Genomic DNA, 20,196 nt, shown 5'->3' with positions numbered 1-20,196 from the left:
AGATGACGTGTGTTGGAGATGGTGGTGGCGGTTGTTAGAGGTGGGTGGTCGGTGGTGGCAGTGGTCGGAGGTGGGCGATCAGTATGAGATATGGTGGTTGAATGTGAGTGACCAGTGGTGGTGGCAGTGGTCGGAGATAAACGGTGGTCAAGGTGGCAGTTGTTAGAGATAGGTGGTTGGTCGTAGTTGGAGGTGGTGGTTGGAGTCGATGACGGTAGTCAAAGATGGATGATCAATGATAGTGATGATCGTTAGAGATGGTTGTCGAAAGTGGCGGTCGATAATTATTGGAGTGATGATAATGTTGATGATGACATGTTAATTTTAAAACAACAAAAATTATAAAACTTATTTTTTTAGTTGAGTTTTAAGGAAAAACTATTTTAAAATTAAGTAAAAATTCAACTCATCTGCATTTTACTCGAACAAAATTTAATTTTGAAATTATTTTCAAAATAAAATATAAAAAAACTCACCCATTTTAAATAAACTATAAATGTTTTAAGACACAATTGAAGATGATGAAGTGAGTTAATTATTTTTTATTAAAAAAATTAATAAATAGCTAATTTGTGTAAAATGTTTGATTAAAAGTATAAGTATGGGGAGACTATAATTTGCCCGATATTGCAGAAGAAAAAAAAAACTGCGTGTTTTGTTTTTGACGAACTCAAGCCACATATGTTTATTACATAGACTATTGGGCTTTTTCAAAAAATATATTTTATTTGAGAAGAACTTTTCCCACCCCTAATATTACTTTGGATGTAGCAATGCTATATAATAAGATAGACTTTTTCACAAACAAATTAGGGAGGCAAAAATATTAAATTAGAAAAATTAACTCTGTATTAAGACAGTGGGTTGAAATAATTAAACAAATTAAAAAACGATACACTTGATTTTTGATATTTTTTTATTATTTTTCATCATAATATTTTACATTTTTTTTTTTTTAAAGAACACTGTTATACGATATGATAATATTTTCGTGTGAATTACACGACCAACTTTTAGCCATACTAATTTGCCTCATTTTCAAGCTGCTTAATACTTTAGAATTTTCTTAATTAAAACATGAAGTAAACCAAATGAAAACTAAACTTGAAAAAAAAAGTATAGATTAATTTTAGAAACATGAAATAAGTGTGTAGGAAAAATTTAAACCGAACTAAACTTAGGATGAAAAATATTTTATAGGGTCCAAAATTATATTTAAGGTGAGATGTACTCTGAGCCATTTTTAAAATTGATTCACTGTGGACTAACACTTAAAAATTATTAAAAATTCTAACGATGGTGAACGATACAAATAATAATCTATGATCCTCCTCGTCTTTATATACAAAATATTAACTTGATTGACGTCGACTCAATACGAAATATATATTTATTTTTTCTATATTTTATAAAACTATTTAAGTTATTATATTAATCATAAAAATATAGATCACCAACAATGTTACTTCTAAGAAATATCATGTATATGGTCATTGGAGTTTTAAAAAATTGTCCATAGTAAACCATAGTCTGTAATAAAATTGACCTCATATTTAATCATAATTAAAATAAATAAAATAAAAATACCATACAACTTAGAATGACAAAAAAAAGTTAGAATAATAAAATTTTATATTGCTATATATGTCTAGAAATGAAATTAAAAAGGAAAGAAACAACCCTTAAACAAGTTGATAACTCGTTCGTGCCATTGAAACAAAAAACTGATTTGTACACACAAGCATTTCCCTTTTCTAAAATATCATACGATTTATATATACTTTTTGGGCCGTTGGTAGTAGTAATAGGAAACTAATCTTTCAATGAGATAAATTCTACATTCACGCAGTCCTACGGTCTTCCAATCGAGATGATCGGTTTAGAAAAATATAAATTTTGTTATGTAAATATTGTACTTCAATTTGAACAGTTTGATTTAGATCAAATCATCACTATTATCTAAATGCGAGAATTAAATAGAAGTTAAGGATATCTAAATGTGAGAATTAAATAGAAGTTAAGGATAGTTTGAATCTATTATACATACAAATTAATCGAGTGAATGCTTATTTTGATTCATGAATATGTTGGACGTTGTCAGAGTACTCCTTAAATCTATCAAAACTATACCAAAATATCTAAAAATGTCATTTTTGATTATTTTGTCATAAAATATTTTTTAGTAAGTTAGTTTAATCCTCAAGCACATATTTTTGTAGATTAATTTTGTCAATAAAATTACTAGGAAAAAAAATAGAAATGTATTTGCAATTTCAATACATTCAAGAATAAAGTGAGTAATATCAACTATCAATATTCAAATGAATGATTGTTATTTTGTGCATATGCATAACTCATAGGTGATTATAATATCAATCATTAATTCACTCACTTCATCAACTTATCACTTTAAACGATCTAAATCCATATTGATAGTGCCTCACACTTTATTGATCAAAATGATTGTTTTCTTTCGACAATCAATGTTAATAATCGGTATTGTTAATATTGTTATTGTTAATATTGTTAGTATTTTAATGAAGATGGTTATAAAACCATCCACCTTATCGCTCTAGTCCCTAACTCAACTAACAAACCAACTTATTCTAAATTAATTACTAAAATGTGTAATCAAATAATTGAACTTAAGGGATTAATAAATTTCAGTTAAGGATAAATTATTCCGAATAATTTAAATTCAAATCTTAATAGAAATAAACTAATTACCATAGGATTAAAAAAGAAGAAAAAAAAACTACCAAAATGTGTATGTAGATTCAAAATGATTACAAAAGGGAATTATTAAGAAACAAGGGGAAAGCAAACTATAAAGGGACCCTTAAAACTCATTGTTTCTTAAACTTATTCTCCTCATCTTTATCTCACTTTATCTTCACACCTTTTTCCAAAAGGAGTACAATAGTGATATTAATTTAACAAAATATGTGAAAAGTGCAATGTCGATGATAATTGATTTGTTGTTAAACTTCTTTTACAAGAGACTCACAATCTAACAAAGTGGGAAAAGTAGACTTAGGAATATTTTTTTTTGTTTATTTAAAAATAGAATTAGGCTTAAAGTTAACCCAACTATGCAGTATAGTCCAAAACGGTTTTACCATAGATAATCATGATTACGGTGGAACTTATTAACTTGTCATGGGGGCACATGAAATCAGTGACATAATTCGCGAAACTAATAACAAATTAGCAATTAATTAGAAATCATCTACCAATACTAAGGAACACATTGTGACACTGAAAGCTATTTGATCATATATCTGAGTCGATTCACCATACTATTATATATTATTACATTTATTTATTATAATAAGAACCTCACATTTGTATACTTTATCCATCCATTCATTGAATCAGCCACAAACATTCCCTCAGCCTTCCTCTACCACAACAATCCCTGTCTGAGGTCCAAAACATCAAAAACCAAACAAAACATATAAGCAAGCCAAATTAAGGCAACCAAGTGCCACACCATCTTCTCTTCATCACACAAATCACAAGCTTTGACTGTGATCTATGGGCCCCACTTTGATCCCTTTCACCCTCAAAGATAGTATCCCTAATTCCCTATAATACCTCCTATCAAGTAAATAAAAAAAATATACCTTTCTTTGATTCGTTTGTGAGGTGAAAACTAAAAATGAAATTAACTAATGTTAAGGGATCCATCAATGAAACAAAAGGACTTTAAAATTCTTTTCCAACATTATTCTCTTATTAACTAAAATTTATGTATCTCACAACACTTTATATGAATGGTTATATAGAAATCATTCTAAAAAATGGTGAAATTTACATAAATTTTGACCAATAAAAAACAATATTAAAAAGGTAGTGTTAGAGTGAATATTATTAAATTAATTCAGCATTCTATAATTTTTTTCGCCTATTTTAACCAAGACTTCCCACAGCCGTTGGATCTCCCCAAATACATCATCTGACGGTAACCGAAACCTACAGCAAGGACACGTGTTCCTTTTCCCAAGCCAGGGCAAAATACAGACCCAATGAAACAAGTGCTGACATGGCAACTCACACACGTCTCTCCCCACTCGCATCTCATCTTTACATATCACACACTCTCTCCCACCAACACTCACCTCCACCGCCGGTAAAGCCACCACCGTCGCCGCCGAAGCTGCCACCTCCTTAACTCCCTTCCCCCCTTCATCACGACCGTCACAACCCAAAACTCCCACCAATCTCCAACACCGACTCACCATCTCAACAAACGGAATCAAAACAGATCCCAAACAAGCACCAAGCGGCGGCGCAGAATAAGAAGAAACCGTCAACAATGTAACGGAGAAAACATTTCTTAAATTCACCCTCCAATTACAAAACGGTGCGTTAAGTGCTTCGGGGTTATGTTTATGTGTTTCGCAGAGCATGAGAAGGAGCAAAACTGCGTCGAGTTCACGCTCTGTTAAAGAGGTTGAGATTGGAGGTGGAAGCGGTTTAGGTGACGTGGCGTAGTTTGATTGGATGTGGCGAGTGAGGAGGTGGAGAGAGGAAAGAAGATGGCGGGAAATGAGGAGAGACTTTTGGGGGAGAGAGAGAGTGTGGAGGTGATGAAGGGTTAGTGAAAAGAGAGTTGGGGAAGAGAGGAGGAAAGTGAGACGGCGGTGGTGGCGGCGAGTTGACGAGAGAATTGAGTTAGTGAGATGTGTGAGGTGAGATGGAGTGAGGGTTGAAAGTGAAGCCATGATGGTTGCTGTTGTTTCTTCCATATTGCTTTTGAAGTGTGAGGGAGTGTTGTGTGATCATGAAAGAGGCTTTTTTATGTACTACATGTGTGTTGGTCATTAGTGTCATCATCATATATACTCTGCTACTTCCTTTTTGTATGATCCAATGTGTCCTTGATCCCTGTTCCTTTTATTTTCTACTCAAAGTTAATATCAAGTCGGTTATGATATTTTCTCATATTTTAGGAAGATTTTATATTGGATACTTGCACTACTTCACTTTTTTACTTTAATATTTCCTTTTCTATTTTTATTTTTATTTTTATTTTGACTCAACTCTACCTTTCCTTTTATACTACTTCCGATAAATTATTTTGGTAAAGAAAAAATGAGTCTCTTAATATAAGTCTATATTCAATAACTAGCTGTACTTTTTTTAAAAAATATATACCTTTATATAATTCTTTTAAATATTTTGAGAAACATGTATATAAATTATTTATTTTCGTTGTTAGTTTAATTAATAAAGAGCTATATCTAAATATATCTATTAGAACCTCTTTAATGTATCTCGGTATTCTATTTGATTAGCCGTCATAATTCAACTCAATTTTTTTAATATAAGAAAAGACTATTTATTTTTTATTTAATACATAAATTGTGAAAATGTTGAGATTATATATCAATACTCCTTTTATTGTTGAAATTTTTTGAAAAAATATTAAAGTAATTTTATAATTTACCGAATATAATTTCTGTAAATTTGTTTTATAGGAATTAATATAAATAAAATGTAGACAAACTAGTGTAACACACGAGTAATACATGTAATTAAAACAAATAAGAGACTCTAATTAGTTTCTAATTAATAAATGATTTACATTAATGTATTTAATGAGAAAAGGTGTTGAAAACTAATTTCATGATTATAAATAAGTTCTAAAACCAATTATATTATGTTGTAAAAAAAATTTGTTTTAAATAAGATCTAGAAAACTCTAAATTTTGTTTTCTTCACAAAGTATAAGTTTTTATAATTTCAACCAAACGTAATTAAAATAGTAAAATAAATTAGATTGTAGATTGCTAGGAGGGCAATGGAAAATTAACAATGATACATGTATATCATAAATTTCCAAACATCAATTTAACACTTTATTTTTTATAAAACATTTTTCCATAGAAATTATGAAAGCTTTTGTAGAAGAACTAAAGATGGTGTGATAATTGTGGAGATGAAACGATGAACAGTGAAGTTAATTGTCCATATGTTAATGTCCAGTTCAAGCACGATGTTTTAGTTAATGTCAACAAAAACAAGCAGAAGAGAAAACTCCATTTCCAACCATGGCCCATGTCCGTGGCTTGTTGCTCTTGTCGCTTATAAAATACTCCAACCAAAACAATAATGCCATTAGACATTTTCATGCATTCTACTCATCATGGATTTTCTCACCCTTTATTATTTACACGCACACATGCTATTTCATAATGCATCCAGATGAGATCTAATGTTTTCTTACCATTATTGCAAAATACATTCATTGGCGTGCGTTGAGTGTGAAAAGGAAAATGTACTTCTATAAGATGATGGGCATTCTAGACCAAAACATTATAATATCAGGACAACTAGTCATTCCTGTTGTGGGGAAGAACGACATTCGGTGGCAAACCAAGTTATGATTAAAGGATAATATACTCAACAGATATCGGATGCTTTACTAGCAAGAAAATGTTATCGAGACAGGAATAAATTATAGATGTAAAAAAGAAAGATGTAAAATTATTACTAATAAAAAAACATCAATATGTAATAATGAACATAGAAACTCCGTATATAAATTTAATATGACATATGTGTATAGATATATTCTCAAAAGAAATAGATAGACACAATAGATACCCCACCAATAAAATACCAAGGGTTTGTTTGGCAAGACAAATAAACTAGTTTATAGCTTATAAGCTAGGAGACCTTTTGGTAACACTCATTTTACCACAAGCTGATAGCATTTTTTGACTCTTCAACTACATCTGGCTGTATCAAAATTAATGCACAATTTATTCCCACGTCTCATCTCACTAATTTGGTGATTTCTAGAAAAATATCCTATACGTGGAGCCATTCTCAACATAAATTGTCCCTATTTGTTCCAGCTTTTAACAAAATATTAGTCACCATCTCATCACACTGCATCAATCTCTATACCATAAAGTTGAAGGGGAAAAAAGAAAGAAAAAAAAGTCATCCTGAAATGCGGGGAAACTGGTTAACCACATCTATGAAACTGGTAGATCCGTCTATTACTATTAGATCAAATTAATCAATAGTCCAAAAAGTTATTAGTGCTAACCATGTGCAACTTTTTTCTGCTGAAGTGCAAAGTTGAGACAAACATGAACCAACACTAACTGATTTATCAATAATAAATCTTGACTGAACCAACAGTCCAATTTTTATGCTCTGAAACTGCAACACCATCGCAGTTGAGGCCGCATCGTAGTTCTAAATTGCGGTCTGCAATCACAGTTGCAGCTGCAATATAAAAGTTTCAGAGATCTCTACAACGACATCGCAATCGTAATTGTGATCATTGTAGCCACATTTGCCTGTATTTTTCCGTAATATTAAGGTTTGCACCATAACCACAATTTAGAGCTATAGGCCGCATATCGCAACCATGACTTTAAACCTTTGACAGGTGCTGCTTAATTTCTGCACCTCAGAAGTTGAGCGCCCTTCTCTGTTCTGGCCGTATACAAAGGACAGGAGATTTACTTCAATGGAAATGATCACATCTCATAATCCAACTCTTCCTGCAAGACATACCCTTCTTCCCTCATTAAACCAAGCAATCCTTCCAGCAATGCATAAATCTCATCGGACATTTCATTTGACATATCTTTGGCAATGAAGCTCTGTAATCTTCCACTCGTTTCAATCCAACTACTTCCCCGGATCTTCTGCAACCCAATTCCTTTCATCCTTTCCCTAATCTTAAGAGCTTCTTCCCATCTCCCAGCACGCGAATACAAATTTGCCATAATTATATAACTTCCAGTATTTTCAGGCTCAATCTCAAACAAATGATCACAAACAAACTTCCCCATTTCAACGTCGCCATAAACAGAAGCTCCATGCAGCAGAGCACCCCAAACTTTAGCAGTTGGCTCAATTGGCATCTCAGAAATCAATTTTGCCGCTTCCGAGAGCTTTCCAGCTCGACTAAGAACACCAATCATGCAAGCATAGTGCTCAACCACAGGTCGAATGCCACATTTCAAAGGCATAGCATTAAAAACATCCCAAGCTTCACGCACCAGCCCAGAATGAGCACAAGCTGTCAACACAGACGTTAATGTCACTGGATCAGGCCGAATTCCTCTATCTAACATTTGATCATAAAGCCCAAGTGCCAAACTAGCATCTCCATGAGCAGCATAAGCAGATATCATTGCAGTCCAAATTATCAAACTCCTACTCTGCAATCGATCAAAAACCCGCCTTGCCACATGAATAAACCCCAACTTTGCATACATATCAATAACTGCAGTCACCACATATATATTTTGGTCATAACTTCTTCTAACTGCATAACCATGCACCTCTTTCCCCCCTCGAAGATTTGAAAAATACGGAAACAAAGGAAGAATGCTGGCAAGTGTAACAGCATTTGGCTTCAATTTAAAACCAAACTCCTGCATTTCCCGAACCAAATCAAACACTCCTTCAAACTGGTCATTCTGAACCATACCAGAAATCACAGCATTCCATGTACTCAATCCAGGGTTTTCCATTCCCTTTAAAACATCCAAAGCCTTATCTACAAACCCATTAACCATATACCCAGAAATAATTGACCCATAACTAACTTCATCCTTCTCACTCATTTCATCAAACAACTTACGAGCGTAATCCAAACACCCACATTTTGCATACATAGCAATCACAGCATTACAAAGCGACACATCAATCTCAATCCCTTTCTCCTTCATGAAACAATGAACTTCGATTCCCAATATAAGATCCTTACTTTGTCCACACGCCTGCATCACACTAACAATCGTAACAGCATTTGGTACAATGCCTTCCACACCTAACATCTCCAAGTATAATCTCTTGCATTCTTCGTAGAACCCACTCTGAGAATAACCACCTATCATCGAGTTCCACGTCACAATATCTCTCTGCATCATTTTATCAAACACCTTCCTCGCCATTTCAATCCTACCGCACCTGCAATAACATGTGATCAACGCGTTGAGAGCGAAAACGTCTGAGTTGAATCCACGTTGAAGAACGTAACAGTGAATTGCCTTTGCTGATTCGAAGCACGAAGAAGAAGAAGAAGAAGAAGCGAGCGCCTTCAAAATGCAGGTTACGGTGAAGTTATCAGGAGATACTCCTGTGTCGGTGGAGGAAACGAACGACGAGAAGAGGTTAAGCGCGTCATGGAAGAGGCTCTTGGAGGAGTAGGCGATGAGCATAGCGTTAAAGGAGAAGGTGCTTTTGTGGGGAATTTTGTCGAACACGCTGCGTGCTTCTCGTGTGAGATTGGATTGTGCGTAGAAGGTGATGAGCTTTGAGGCGAGGAAATTATTGGGTGTGATGGAGAATAGGAAGAGGCGCGCGTGAAGCTGTTTGCCCTGACGAACGAGACGGTGGTTGGTGCAGTGTTGAATGGTGGAGCCATAGGCGGAGATGTCGAGGCCCCCGCCGTGGGTTTTAAGGAGGTTTCTGTTGGCGGTGAATTGTGTTCGAAATTGAACGTTAAGCGCCAATGCATTTCCGATCCTCATTCCATCATTGCGTGCGTTTCAACACGAGGTTTGTACTCCAACCTCACATGAGTAGGGATTTTCTAGTAAACCTCCAATTCTATGAGCCTGTCGTCACTTAAAGTCCCTTATTTAGTAAAAATTTAAACTAATAATTATATTATTTAAATAGACCTTAAAAGGTATTTCTTAATGTTGGAGATTACACTAAACACTCACGGTTTTATATTCAAGAACTATTATGAAAAATGAATAGGGACGAAGATATTGAGAAAATTAAGATGTTAGAATCAATATATATATATATATAAAAAGATAAATGAGATGCGGTTTACAACGAGAGAGTGAGATAATTAAATTTTAATCATACAATCATAAATGATTATGATAAGTTATGATCATTTGAAAAAGTTATATGATTTTTTCTTCTAATCTTAACATTTATCTATAGTTGTGTGATCAATATTTAACCATCTCATTATAAAACTCCTCTCATTTTATATATATCAAATTTTCTATATTTATAATTGATTGTGTTCTATTTATAGATAAGTTAATTAATTATCTAACTAAGTGGTAGTACAAACTAACTCAATTGTTTTAATGGAAACATAATACTAACACCAAAATTGGCTAATTCAACCATATTACAATACTAGTTTGAATTATTACACTTCAACGTGCCTCCTTAATTCGAACTATCGGAAGCTACTACATCAAGTTCCCTTGTCAGCTTCACAAACTAATCCCTCTTCACTGCTTTGGTGAAGATATCAGCTACCTGCTCATTTGTAGGACAATAATCCACTACTAACTTGCCCTTGTGCTGAGTTGTGTATGGAGTTGTGACTTCATGTATGATACCATGAGCTACACAAAAAAGCTTCAAACTCTTTAGAGGTGTACTCTCATCCTCCATCAGTCCATAAATTTTTTATCACTCTATTTTTCCACCATCACCTTAAACCTCTTGAACATATCTAAGACATCATTATTTTCCCTTATTAGCATCTGTTAGATAATGTTATTATATATTAGTAGTAACGGTATTTTAGACATTTCTATTCTTTTATATATATACATATTGTAACCCTATTAACTGAAGTTTGGTTCATTGTATGTTATGAAACCCTAGAGTGGTTGTCTCTCTTCTTCCTCTTTTCATTGTTAACATGGTATCAAAGAGCTTTGGTTGATTTTGGGATCTACGGTAAATAACAGAGAGATTATTTTGATAGGAAAGGCAACCACCAAAAGAGAAAAGAGAAGAGTAACCATGTTCTCGATTTTGTTAAATCAGTCTCACAAAAACATCGATTGCGCATTCGTTAACCGTTGGATTGGGCTGATTTTTGGACAACAGGTTCGCAACATTCAGGTCTTCATCTTCAACGGTCGGATCAGCGAAACAAAATATGTAGGGGAGAAATCGGGCTCGCACAATACCAGATTATCCCTAATTTATTTTGTCTCAGTGATTGTGTTTTTCGTATTTTCCTATCATTATTTGTTATGGCTGGTGCTAAGGATGATTCTCTTCAAGCACATCGGAAAACACATTGTCCGAAATTGGGGAGAGCACATAAGAAGAATTTTAGGGGGCCATCGTCCAATGTTGTTGCTTCTGTTCCTTCTCTCATTGGCTATAGTCTGGTTCTGTATCCTCATCTGAGACTGCTTCCCAAATATCTGATATTGCAGAACAACTTCAAAAAAAAAACTGCTTGTTTGTTATGACCAGTATTAAGGAGTTGATTTTGGTTTGGTTCACATGCTTTCAATTGTTGTGGTTCTTTGTTGATTTGGTTGGTAATTTAATTGTTCGTCTCTCTTATCTCTTTGGTTGCTTTCTTCTGTGTTGTTGCTCTCTCTGTTGCTTCTTCTGTTTGATTGCTTATCTCTCTAGTGATTTACTTTGTTGCTTCTCTCCATATTGATTGTTCTATTTGTTTGCTCTTCTCTCATGTGGTTCATCTATTTGGTTGTTTCTCTCTTTGTTTAGTTTGGTTTGGTGTAGTTTAGTTTGGTTTGATATGATTTAGTTTTGTTTGGTTCTATTTGGTTTTGTTTGTTTTGATTTGGTTTCGTGGTGCTACTTCTTTGGTTGTTCCTATTTGTTGATTTTGATATGGTTGTTGCTCCTTTTTTTGATCGCTCCTTTTTCGTTTTGATTTTTTGTTGGCTTGGTTCTTCTCTTGATTGTGACTATTTGATATGGTTTCTTGTTGGTTTGGTTTCTCTATTTATTGTGATTGTTTGGTATAGCTAACGATCCTCTCTTTTGCTTTTGCTTCTTCTTTCGTTGTTTCTCTCTTTGTTGGTTCTTCTCTTTGATTGTTGCTTCTTCTTTGGTGACATCCTTTTTATCCCCCCAATTGTTCAACCACCTCCTGCGATTGTTGATACTCCTCGTTACCCCTCTCGTCAACTTTGTTTGAGCCCTCTTCCTATAAAGAGGTTGTTCGTGATCCTCTTTGGCAACAGACTATGGCAGAAGAACTATCTGCATTGCACAAAACCAATAATTGGGAATTAGTACCTCTTCCTCCTAGAAAATGTGATATTGGGTCTCGTTGGGTATACAAGATCAAAACTAAGTATGATGGGTCAGTTGAGCGCTACAAAACACGTCTTGTTGCTAAGGGTTTCTCTCAACACTATGGTATGGATTATGAAGAAACTTTTGCTCTTGTAGCCAAGATGACCATTATTCGTACTCTTCTTCTTTACAGATTGTTGATTTGTTCACAAAGATGCATTCCATTAAACGTTTTCGTTTTTTAGTTGACAAACTTTCGATGCTCCATGTTAATGCATCGTGAGTTTGAGGGGAGATGTTAGATAATGTTATTATATATTAGTAGTAACGGTATTTTAGACATTTCTATTCTTTTATATATATACTCATTGTAGCCCTATTAACTGAAGTTTGGTTCATTCTGTGTTATGAAATCCTAGAGTGGTTGCCTCTCTTCTTCATCATTCTTCAAAATTCATCTACAAAGGTGATGAAGTATTTATACCACCTAACTTAAGTATATCAAACAATCCACAAATGTCAGAATAAACCAAATTCAATGTTTTAGTAGCTCTAATGGGAACTTAGAATTAAAAGCTAATCTAGATTGTTTCCCAATCAAATATATAGTACAAGATTTTTCTGGCACCATTACTTTAGGCATACCTACCACCATTTGTTTAGACTTTAACTAACTTCAAATTTTAAAGTTTAAGTGAACATACCTTTTATGTCATAGTAAGATGTCATTATCAAACATTGTTGCTGCCAAACAATTTGCTTCTGCAACCTTGATACTTGTCTTGAAGGTTATATTTTTGGACAAAGTGGACTTCAAGATCAATATTTTGGTTTTATCAAACAGCTTCAGTGTGTCAGTCTCCATCACCACTGAAAAACCTTTTTCAACTAGCTAACCAACAGTCATCATATTAAACTTTATGCCTGATACAAACAACACCTTATCAATGATAGCTTTCTTGACATCTTTTCTTTGAATTTCTACATTTCCTATGCCTTCTGCAACTAGAAAATTATTATCAACCAACCTCACGTTGATTCTTTTGCTTGCACCAAATCAGTCATCTATTCCTTATTTCCAATCATATGGTTGGAACAACCAGTATCAAGATACGTCGCCTCTGTGTTTGATCCTTCATCACACGTAGTAACCATCAACATAATATGATCTGAGTCTAAATCCTCATAAGCCAAATTAGCTTCTTGTTCCCTGGTATGCATATTCTTTGCCTTTCCTGACCAACACTCATCAACATAGTGTTCGTACTTCTCAAATTGAACCACTACACTTTCTTTTTGTCATATGGTTTCTTCTTTTTTTGATTCTTCATTGACCCACATCCCTTTCTTGAAAAGGATTTGGGTTTATCTCATTCTTGGCCTTCTTTGTATTATAATTCTTGTCTTTCTTCTTCCTCCATTTCTTCTTGTCAACCTCATTCTTCTTGAACTGAGCTAACAAAGTTTACTCCCTTTTTTTGACATTTCCTCTCTCAACCACCTTCATTCATGAGCCTCCATGGTTCCAGGCAAATCTTCAATTCTTACTTCATCCAGCTTCTTTGTTTCATCAATTATCACCACTATGTGATCAAATTGAGAAGTTAGAGTTCTTAGCACCTATTCAAGCACAACTTGTTCAGTCACTGTTTCACCATAATTCTTCATTTGATTGGCGAGTATAACCAATCTTATAAAGTAATCAATTATGTTTTCATCACTTTTCGTTTGCATAATTTTTATATTGTATTCTCAAAGCTTACCTTCTTAACTTTTGCATCACCACCATAGCTTTTCACCAAATAATCCTAAACATTCTTTGAGGATGTGGCTTCAACAATCTTTTCAAAGACTTTTGCATAGTGATTGAATGAAAAAAAAAGTATTTTAATGTCTTTCTTCTTTGCCTCCTGGTGTGCATTCTTCTGAGCCTTAGTTGGATTTGCAAGGAGAGCCTCCACACTTGTGGTCACTTGTTCATACACTTCTTGAACACCAAAAATTACTTTCATTTGAACAGTCCATCTATCTCAATTCTTCCCATCAAGAAAAGGTGTATTAGCATGGCAATTTCCATTACCCGCCGTGGTTAGTTCTTCACTTGAATTCGCATATCGAATAAAGCTCTAAGATACCAATTTCTTGGAGATTGCACTATAAGCTCATAGTTTTACCCTCAAGAACTAATATAAACCATGAATGAGATATACATATATTGAGATAACTAAAACGTTGAGCATGTGTGTATATTGAATGAAATAATCTTTCTACATTTACAATTGATTGTGTCCTATTTATACATGAGTCGTCTACCTGTCTAACTAACTTGCAGTAGAAACTAACTCTATTGTTTTAATGAAAACTTTAAACTAACACCCAAATTGACTTATTCAACAATATTATCATACTAAGTTAAATTATTACACTTCAACATGTCTCCTTAATTAACTGATCCCTTCTCAACTTCACAAACCAACCCCTATCCGCTGCTTTGGTGAAGATATCAACCTCTTGCTCATTTGTAGGACAATAATCCACTACTATTACATAATACCTTCTTGTTGTTAGGTTTAGTTGAAATTGAGGATTTGAAAAAGTCCCACATTGCTTGGTATTGTAAAGGAAGAATGAGCTCAAGGCTATACATATGACTCAAGATTTTCATTACAACTCTCATCAATTAGAAGCATTTTAAATTTGCATTTGATTTTTTTATTTTATTTTATATTCGTGTTAGTGTGTTTTGAGATGTAGTTCAAATATTTCCTTTGGAGAGTGTAGGTGTACTAAGGACCAGGGGGAGTATGAGAGAAGTTTGCGTGTTGTAACAATTCTCACATATAGTGTATGGTTGTGTTGTTCGTTCCTTTTTTGGAGTCTCCATGTTGTTTTTATTTGTATTTTGATTGTTGTTTAAATTTTTTTGCTTTTTATTTTTCCAATATTTGGCATCAAAGCTTTTGGTTTAGTCCAAGGAAATAGAGTTCTTAGTATGCTTTGTGATTGCAGCTTTTTCTGATCTTCCACATTTGAAAAGAAAGGTTATATTGTAGAAGTATTGTTTAAGAAATATTATAGTTAAAAAAATACTTGGTTATTAAGTGGTCTTTTTTTACTCACCCCTCTTTCTTGTGAACCTACCTAGTGCACGATTATAGTATGTCAAGTTCTGCTGAGAAGTTTATGATAAATAAATTTGATGGATGAATCGATTAATTTTGGCTTATATGAAATTCAAGTCAATGATATGTTGATACAATTATGATTACACAATGTGTTGACTAATACACGAGCATTGGTTGAAATTGACACGAGGTGTGATGTGAGATTATGCCAATTGTTGAAGAACTTCCTGTTAAGTTAACATGGAAGTTGCACCATAAATTTTCAGTTGAGTTTTCGACATGTAGAAGAAATTCTTGGAATAGTTTAAAGTTGAAATTTTTGAAGTGATTTAGCTTCAAGTAAAACTCATTGAAGTATTTTAACTTCAAGTGGAGTATACTTTTTATGGTGGAGTATGATAGATCTTTTGAACTATGATTGTCGGTGTAGACAATGAAAGTTGAAGATGCATCAATTTCAATAAAGGTTGAGATTGTTAGTTTTGGTTGAAATTAAGGATTTGAAAAAATCTCACATTTCTTAGAATTGTAAAGGAAGAAGGAGTTCAAGACTATATATATGGTTCTAGTTTGTCATTACAATTCGCACCAGTTAGAAACACTTTAAATTTGTATCTGATTCTTTTCTTTTATACTCTCATGTTAGATTATTGTGAGATATAGTTCAAATATTTGTTTTAGAGAATATGGTTGTACTGAGGGTCAGGGGCAGTATGAGAGAAGTCTACATATTTTAACAATTTTTACATTATGTTGCTCTTCGGTTGTCATTAGACAACGACCGTGATTTTTTCTCCGATTTTAGAATTTCTACGTTATTTTTGGTGTTTTGATTGTTATTTTAATTTCTCTGTTTGTTTATTTTCCCAACACTTATGAGCCTCGTAGGAAATGAAGTTTACAATGTTTAAACTATTTTTAGTGTTTAGGTAAAATTTGCCTTAAAAAAATTATATTTTATAGTGCAGCAAATCATATGCTATGAAACCCAAATACTTCAAATTTGGTGATGTACCGGTGTCAAATACGTATTGGATACCGATACTCCATGAATACTCGCAGATCTGTATTCAAGAAGTATCTGAATTTTTATTTTAAAAAAAATAATTTATCAGATGTTTTTAAAATGCTTCATGCATATGTATCTTAAGAAAGACGAAGAGAATAAAAAAAAAAAAAGAGAAAGAAATAGGATTGTGAGATATTGTTGTACATGAGGTGTTGAACGTCTTGAATCGTGAAAATTGTCTCTTGATGAATCACACTTAAAAATAATATATTTTTTATTGGATGCTGGTAATGATGGAGAAAAGACAATTAAAAATATTTTTGAATTGTTAACTATTAGATATGGCATATATCTATTTCTTTTAATGATGTTTTTGTTGATATCCTAACATATACATTAAAATATTTTATGAAAGTTTGATTCATAATTATATATTTATGAAAAATGATCAATAAATATTTCTTCGCAATTATTTTACATGTATATAAATTTTAAATAATTTGTTTCAAGGTATTTACATTGTATCGTTTTCTAAATTTAAATTTTTTTTTAATCATATTCGCATATTCATGTCGTGTCGCACATAGACTATTCGAGCTTCAGAGATCAGAAGTAACATAGACTCCTAATAGAATGGGAGGATAAGGTTTCCTACAATAATAATAACACGTAGTTTCATATAGTAATTAATTTAGATCATTTGATTTGAAATGATCAGTAAATTAATTTTTAACAATCTTAATCAATAATTGTTTAGATTAAATGGTTGAGGTCAATAACTATGTCACACCATTTCTTTTGTTACCATGTTATTAGAGTAAGGTATTTCCCTACTTTACCGTGACTAATTTTTGTTAGAAAATCTAGTTGCTCCTCTGGTGATTTTTTCCTTGTCCACGTTGGATGAATCAAAATATTTCATTAGTGTAATTTATTTACTCTTGTCTTATATTATTAGGTTATTTCACTAAATCGTATTACTATCATCTTGCAATATAATTATGTTTTCATTTTCTTAAATGTATATTTATTTTACTTTCATAAGAGACCACTACGCGAAAAAACGCATATTACAGCGCTTTTTTTAAGCCATTTACAGCGCTTTTTCAAAAAAATAAGCGTTGTGGAATCGAGCGTTGTAAATGATACAACAGCGCTTTTAAAAAAACGCTATAAAACATGTAAATACAATGCGCGCTTGTTATGCACATTTTACAGCGCTTCTTCACAAAAAAGCGCTGTAATATGCACCCCATTATATGAGTTATGGGTCTACTTTTAGAGCGCTTTTTAAAACAAGCGCTGTAAAATTCACACCCATAATTTCATATATGGGTGTGCATTTTACAGCGCTTTCTCAAAAAAGCGCTGTAATATGCCCAACCATAATTTCATATATGGGTGTGCTCCTCACGGGCTCTTGCAAGTTGGGAGAAATTTATATCTATTGTGTATTATTTGTTATTGTGTTTCTGTGTTTATTCCCCATCATCCTTCACTTGAAAAAAAAATTGAAAAATTTATTCTGTTTGGTTCCCAAGAAAATGACAGAAAAATGACATGAAAAGGGGAAAATTAGAACTTTGGGAGAATGATTAATGGAAAGTGAATTTGAAAATGGAGAATCTTTTAACTTGAATTGAATTGCAATGTATTTTGATGGGTGTGAGAATGAAGAGTGAAGGGAAGATGGATATTAGGGTTATGTTTGTTTCTTGAGGTTTGTTAATTTTTTTTTGTTCGGAAGGTTAGAACTTGAACTAGCTTATGTAAAATTGAATTTTATTTTAATAGAGATAAATAACTTTTAAAAAAAAATATTATTTTGCGTAAAAACAATTTTCTTTTACTCAAAAGTTATGACAATTGAGAATTAATTAAGAAATGTTTAGAGAACGGTTTTTCTATATATTATTTAGAATTATTGGGGTCATTTACGGTTTTTTTTTTCTTTTTTCTGAAATCACCTTCAAATTTATTTTAGTATATCTTTAATTTAAACAAGTGATTTTTTTTGTATATTTTGATTTTTTTTCTCTTGTATTATTTTGTGATTTTATAATTCAAGTATGACGTTATGTTATTCTTTGTCTTAATGTAGCATTTTTGTTTCTCGCATCGTTGTGGTGTTTTAGTTGTTTCAAATTTGCATTTCTTTTATTTGTTGAAATACATGAGAATGATTCATTTAGTCGATACTTTATGTTGAATAAAAGACTTATATCAAATTCAACGCTATCTTAACCTTACATGTGACTTGTCAACACGTAGTTAAATCGCTCATGTGAGAGACCACATATAGTCGATATGAACTAATATCAACAATTTTTTTTTTTGAATATGAATGAGATTAAAGAATGTGGATCTTGTATTATTTTTTTTTTTATCATTGGTCATATGTAGAATAGATTAATTTGATTGTTAGAATTAAGTTTTTGATTAGTTAATTTTTCACGACCTTCTTCAATATTTATGTGTATCGTTAACGTGTCTTTTACTTTATTGTTGATTTTAAAATGTGGACGAAGAATATCTCAATCCATAATTAATTTCGTTGTACTACTCTCCTATTAACATTTGAATAAAAAATATTTTATGCAAAAAAAAAATAAGATTTAAGTTTTTTTTTTTCTAAAATAAAAATTAATAATTGTTATGTTTGCTTGTAATATGTTACTATTAATTAGCGGCTTATTAAGATTTGTTATTTAGTTAGGAAGTAAATATTTATTTGTTTAGTTAGCATCACTATGTAAATTATATCATATTAGAATGATATTATATATTACATTTAATTCAATCAATTCTTCATACATATATATTAAATATATATTTTTGACAAAATATAAAAAAATATTTTTTTACAACTATTTTAATTAAATATATTTATTAACAATACGTTTACTCACATTCTTCATGTATTAAATATGATATTTTAGTGTAAAAAAATCCTTGATTATAAAGTTATTTTATTCCTCTCAAGTCTCAACCACCCTTAAACATGGGTGCTGCATTGAACATAATTTTGTTTAACACAAATTAAAACCTTTTCGCAACTTAAAAACTATGCTTATTGATAGAAAATAGGCTAAATTACATTTGTGGTCCTTTAACTTAATCTCAGGTAACGTTTTAGTCCTTTATCTTTTTTTTTTCCCGATTTAGTCCTTTATTCCTAACAATATCAAATAAAGTATGAAAATATGAGTTTATTTGAAGATTTGCGTTACGAATTTGATGAAATTTGTATTATATTGAAGAATATAATTAATTTTATAAGTTTTGATTGAATTTTTTTTTTGAGTTTTTGTATAGAAAAGGATAACATTGTTGAAATTTTAAAACATAAAATATCAAATTGTCACTTAAAATTAAAATAAAGGACCAAGTCGGGAAAAAAAAAAGATAAAGGACTGAAACGTTACCTAAGATTAAGTTAAAGGACCACAAATGTAATTTAGCCTAAAAAATATAAAATTGATTACAAACCACTATCCTATTATAACAACAACTCAATATTTTAATTCTCTAATTAACGAAGAACTGCAATTTAATTATTAATAAAGATCAATCAACCACCAACAACAAATCTGACATCTACTTTGAACTAGATCTAACCAAAATTAGTAACAACACTTTTGATACAACTTTGATTAATATTAACAAGAACTAATTCACTCAATAATGTGTTTGATACAACTTTACTTAATGTTAACAAAAACTAATTCACTCGATAATGTGCAGTTTCAAAAATAAAGTTTTTAACCCTGGTCAAATATTCCTAAGCTAACAATATATCCTAATATGAAAGCATAAATTACACCACAATCTCCAATTGAGATAAAATTTAAGGAAAATTTTATTGTAAAATGCAATTCCATAGAATAATAACAAGTGGAAAAATAAAATATCACCTAATGTTGAACGAATTTACTCATCGAATAGAACCTACCAATTTTATGATTAATAATAATAATAATAATAATAATAATAATAATAATAATAATAATAATAATAATAATAATAATAATAATA

At 31.9% G+C, this 20,196-nt stretch overlaps 2 protein-coding genes across 2 annotated transcripts; both read right to left on the bottom strand.

Annotated features, from left to right (window-relative positions):
* Window positions 1-3,250: 3,250 nt before the first annotated feature.
* LOC101509295 (E3 ubiquitin-protein ligase SGR9, amyloplastic) lies at window positions 3,251-4,951 on the bottom strand. Its single transcript, XM_004497380.3, has one exon. The coding sequence runs from the start codon at window positions 4,749-4,751 to the stop codon at window positions 3,879-3,881; it is 873 nt and encodes a 290-aa protein (XP_004497437.1). The 5' UTR covers window positions 4,752-4,951; the 3' UTR covers window positions 3,251-3,878.
* Window positions 4,952-6,520: 1,569 nt separating this feature from the next.
* Window positions 6,521-9,662, bottom strand: LOC101509607 (pentatricopeptide repeat-containing protein At2g37310). Its single transcript, XM_004497381.4, has one exon. It carries the CDS (start codon window positions 9,507-9,509, stop codon window positions 7,503-7,505), a length of 2,007 nt encoding a protein of 668 aa, XP_004497438.1. The 5' UTR covers window positions 9,510-9,662; the 3' UTR covers window positions 6,521-7,502.
* Between the last annotated feature and the right edge of the window lie 10,534 nt (window positions 9,663-20,196).

Source organism: Cicer arietinum, chromosome 4 (assembly GCF_000331145.2).
Source record: "Cicer arietinum cultivar CDC Frontier isolate Library 1 chromosome 4, Cicar.CDCFrontier_v2.0, whole genome shotgun sequence".
NCBI lineage: Eukaryota > Viridiplantae > Streptophyta > Magnoliopsida > Fabales > Fabaceae > Cicer > Cicer arietinum.
Note: the sequence above shows the minus strand (reverse complement) of the source record. Positions and strands in the feature narration are given on the sequence as shown.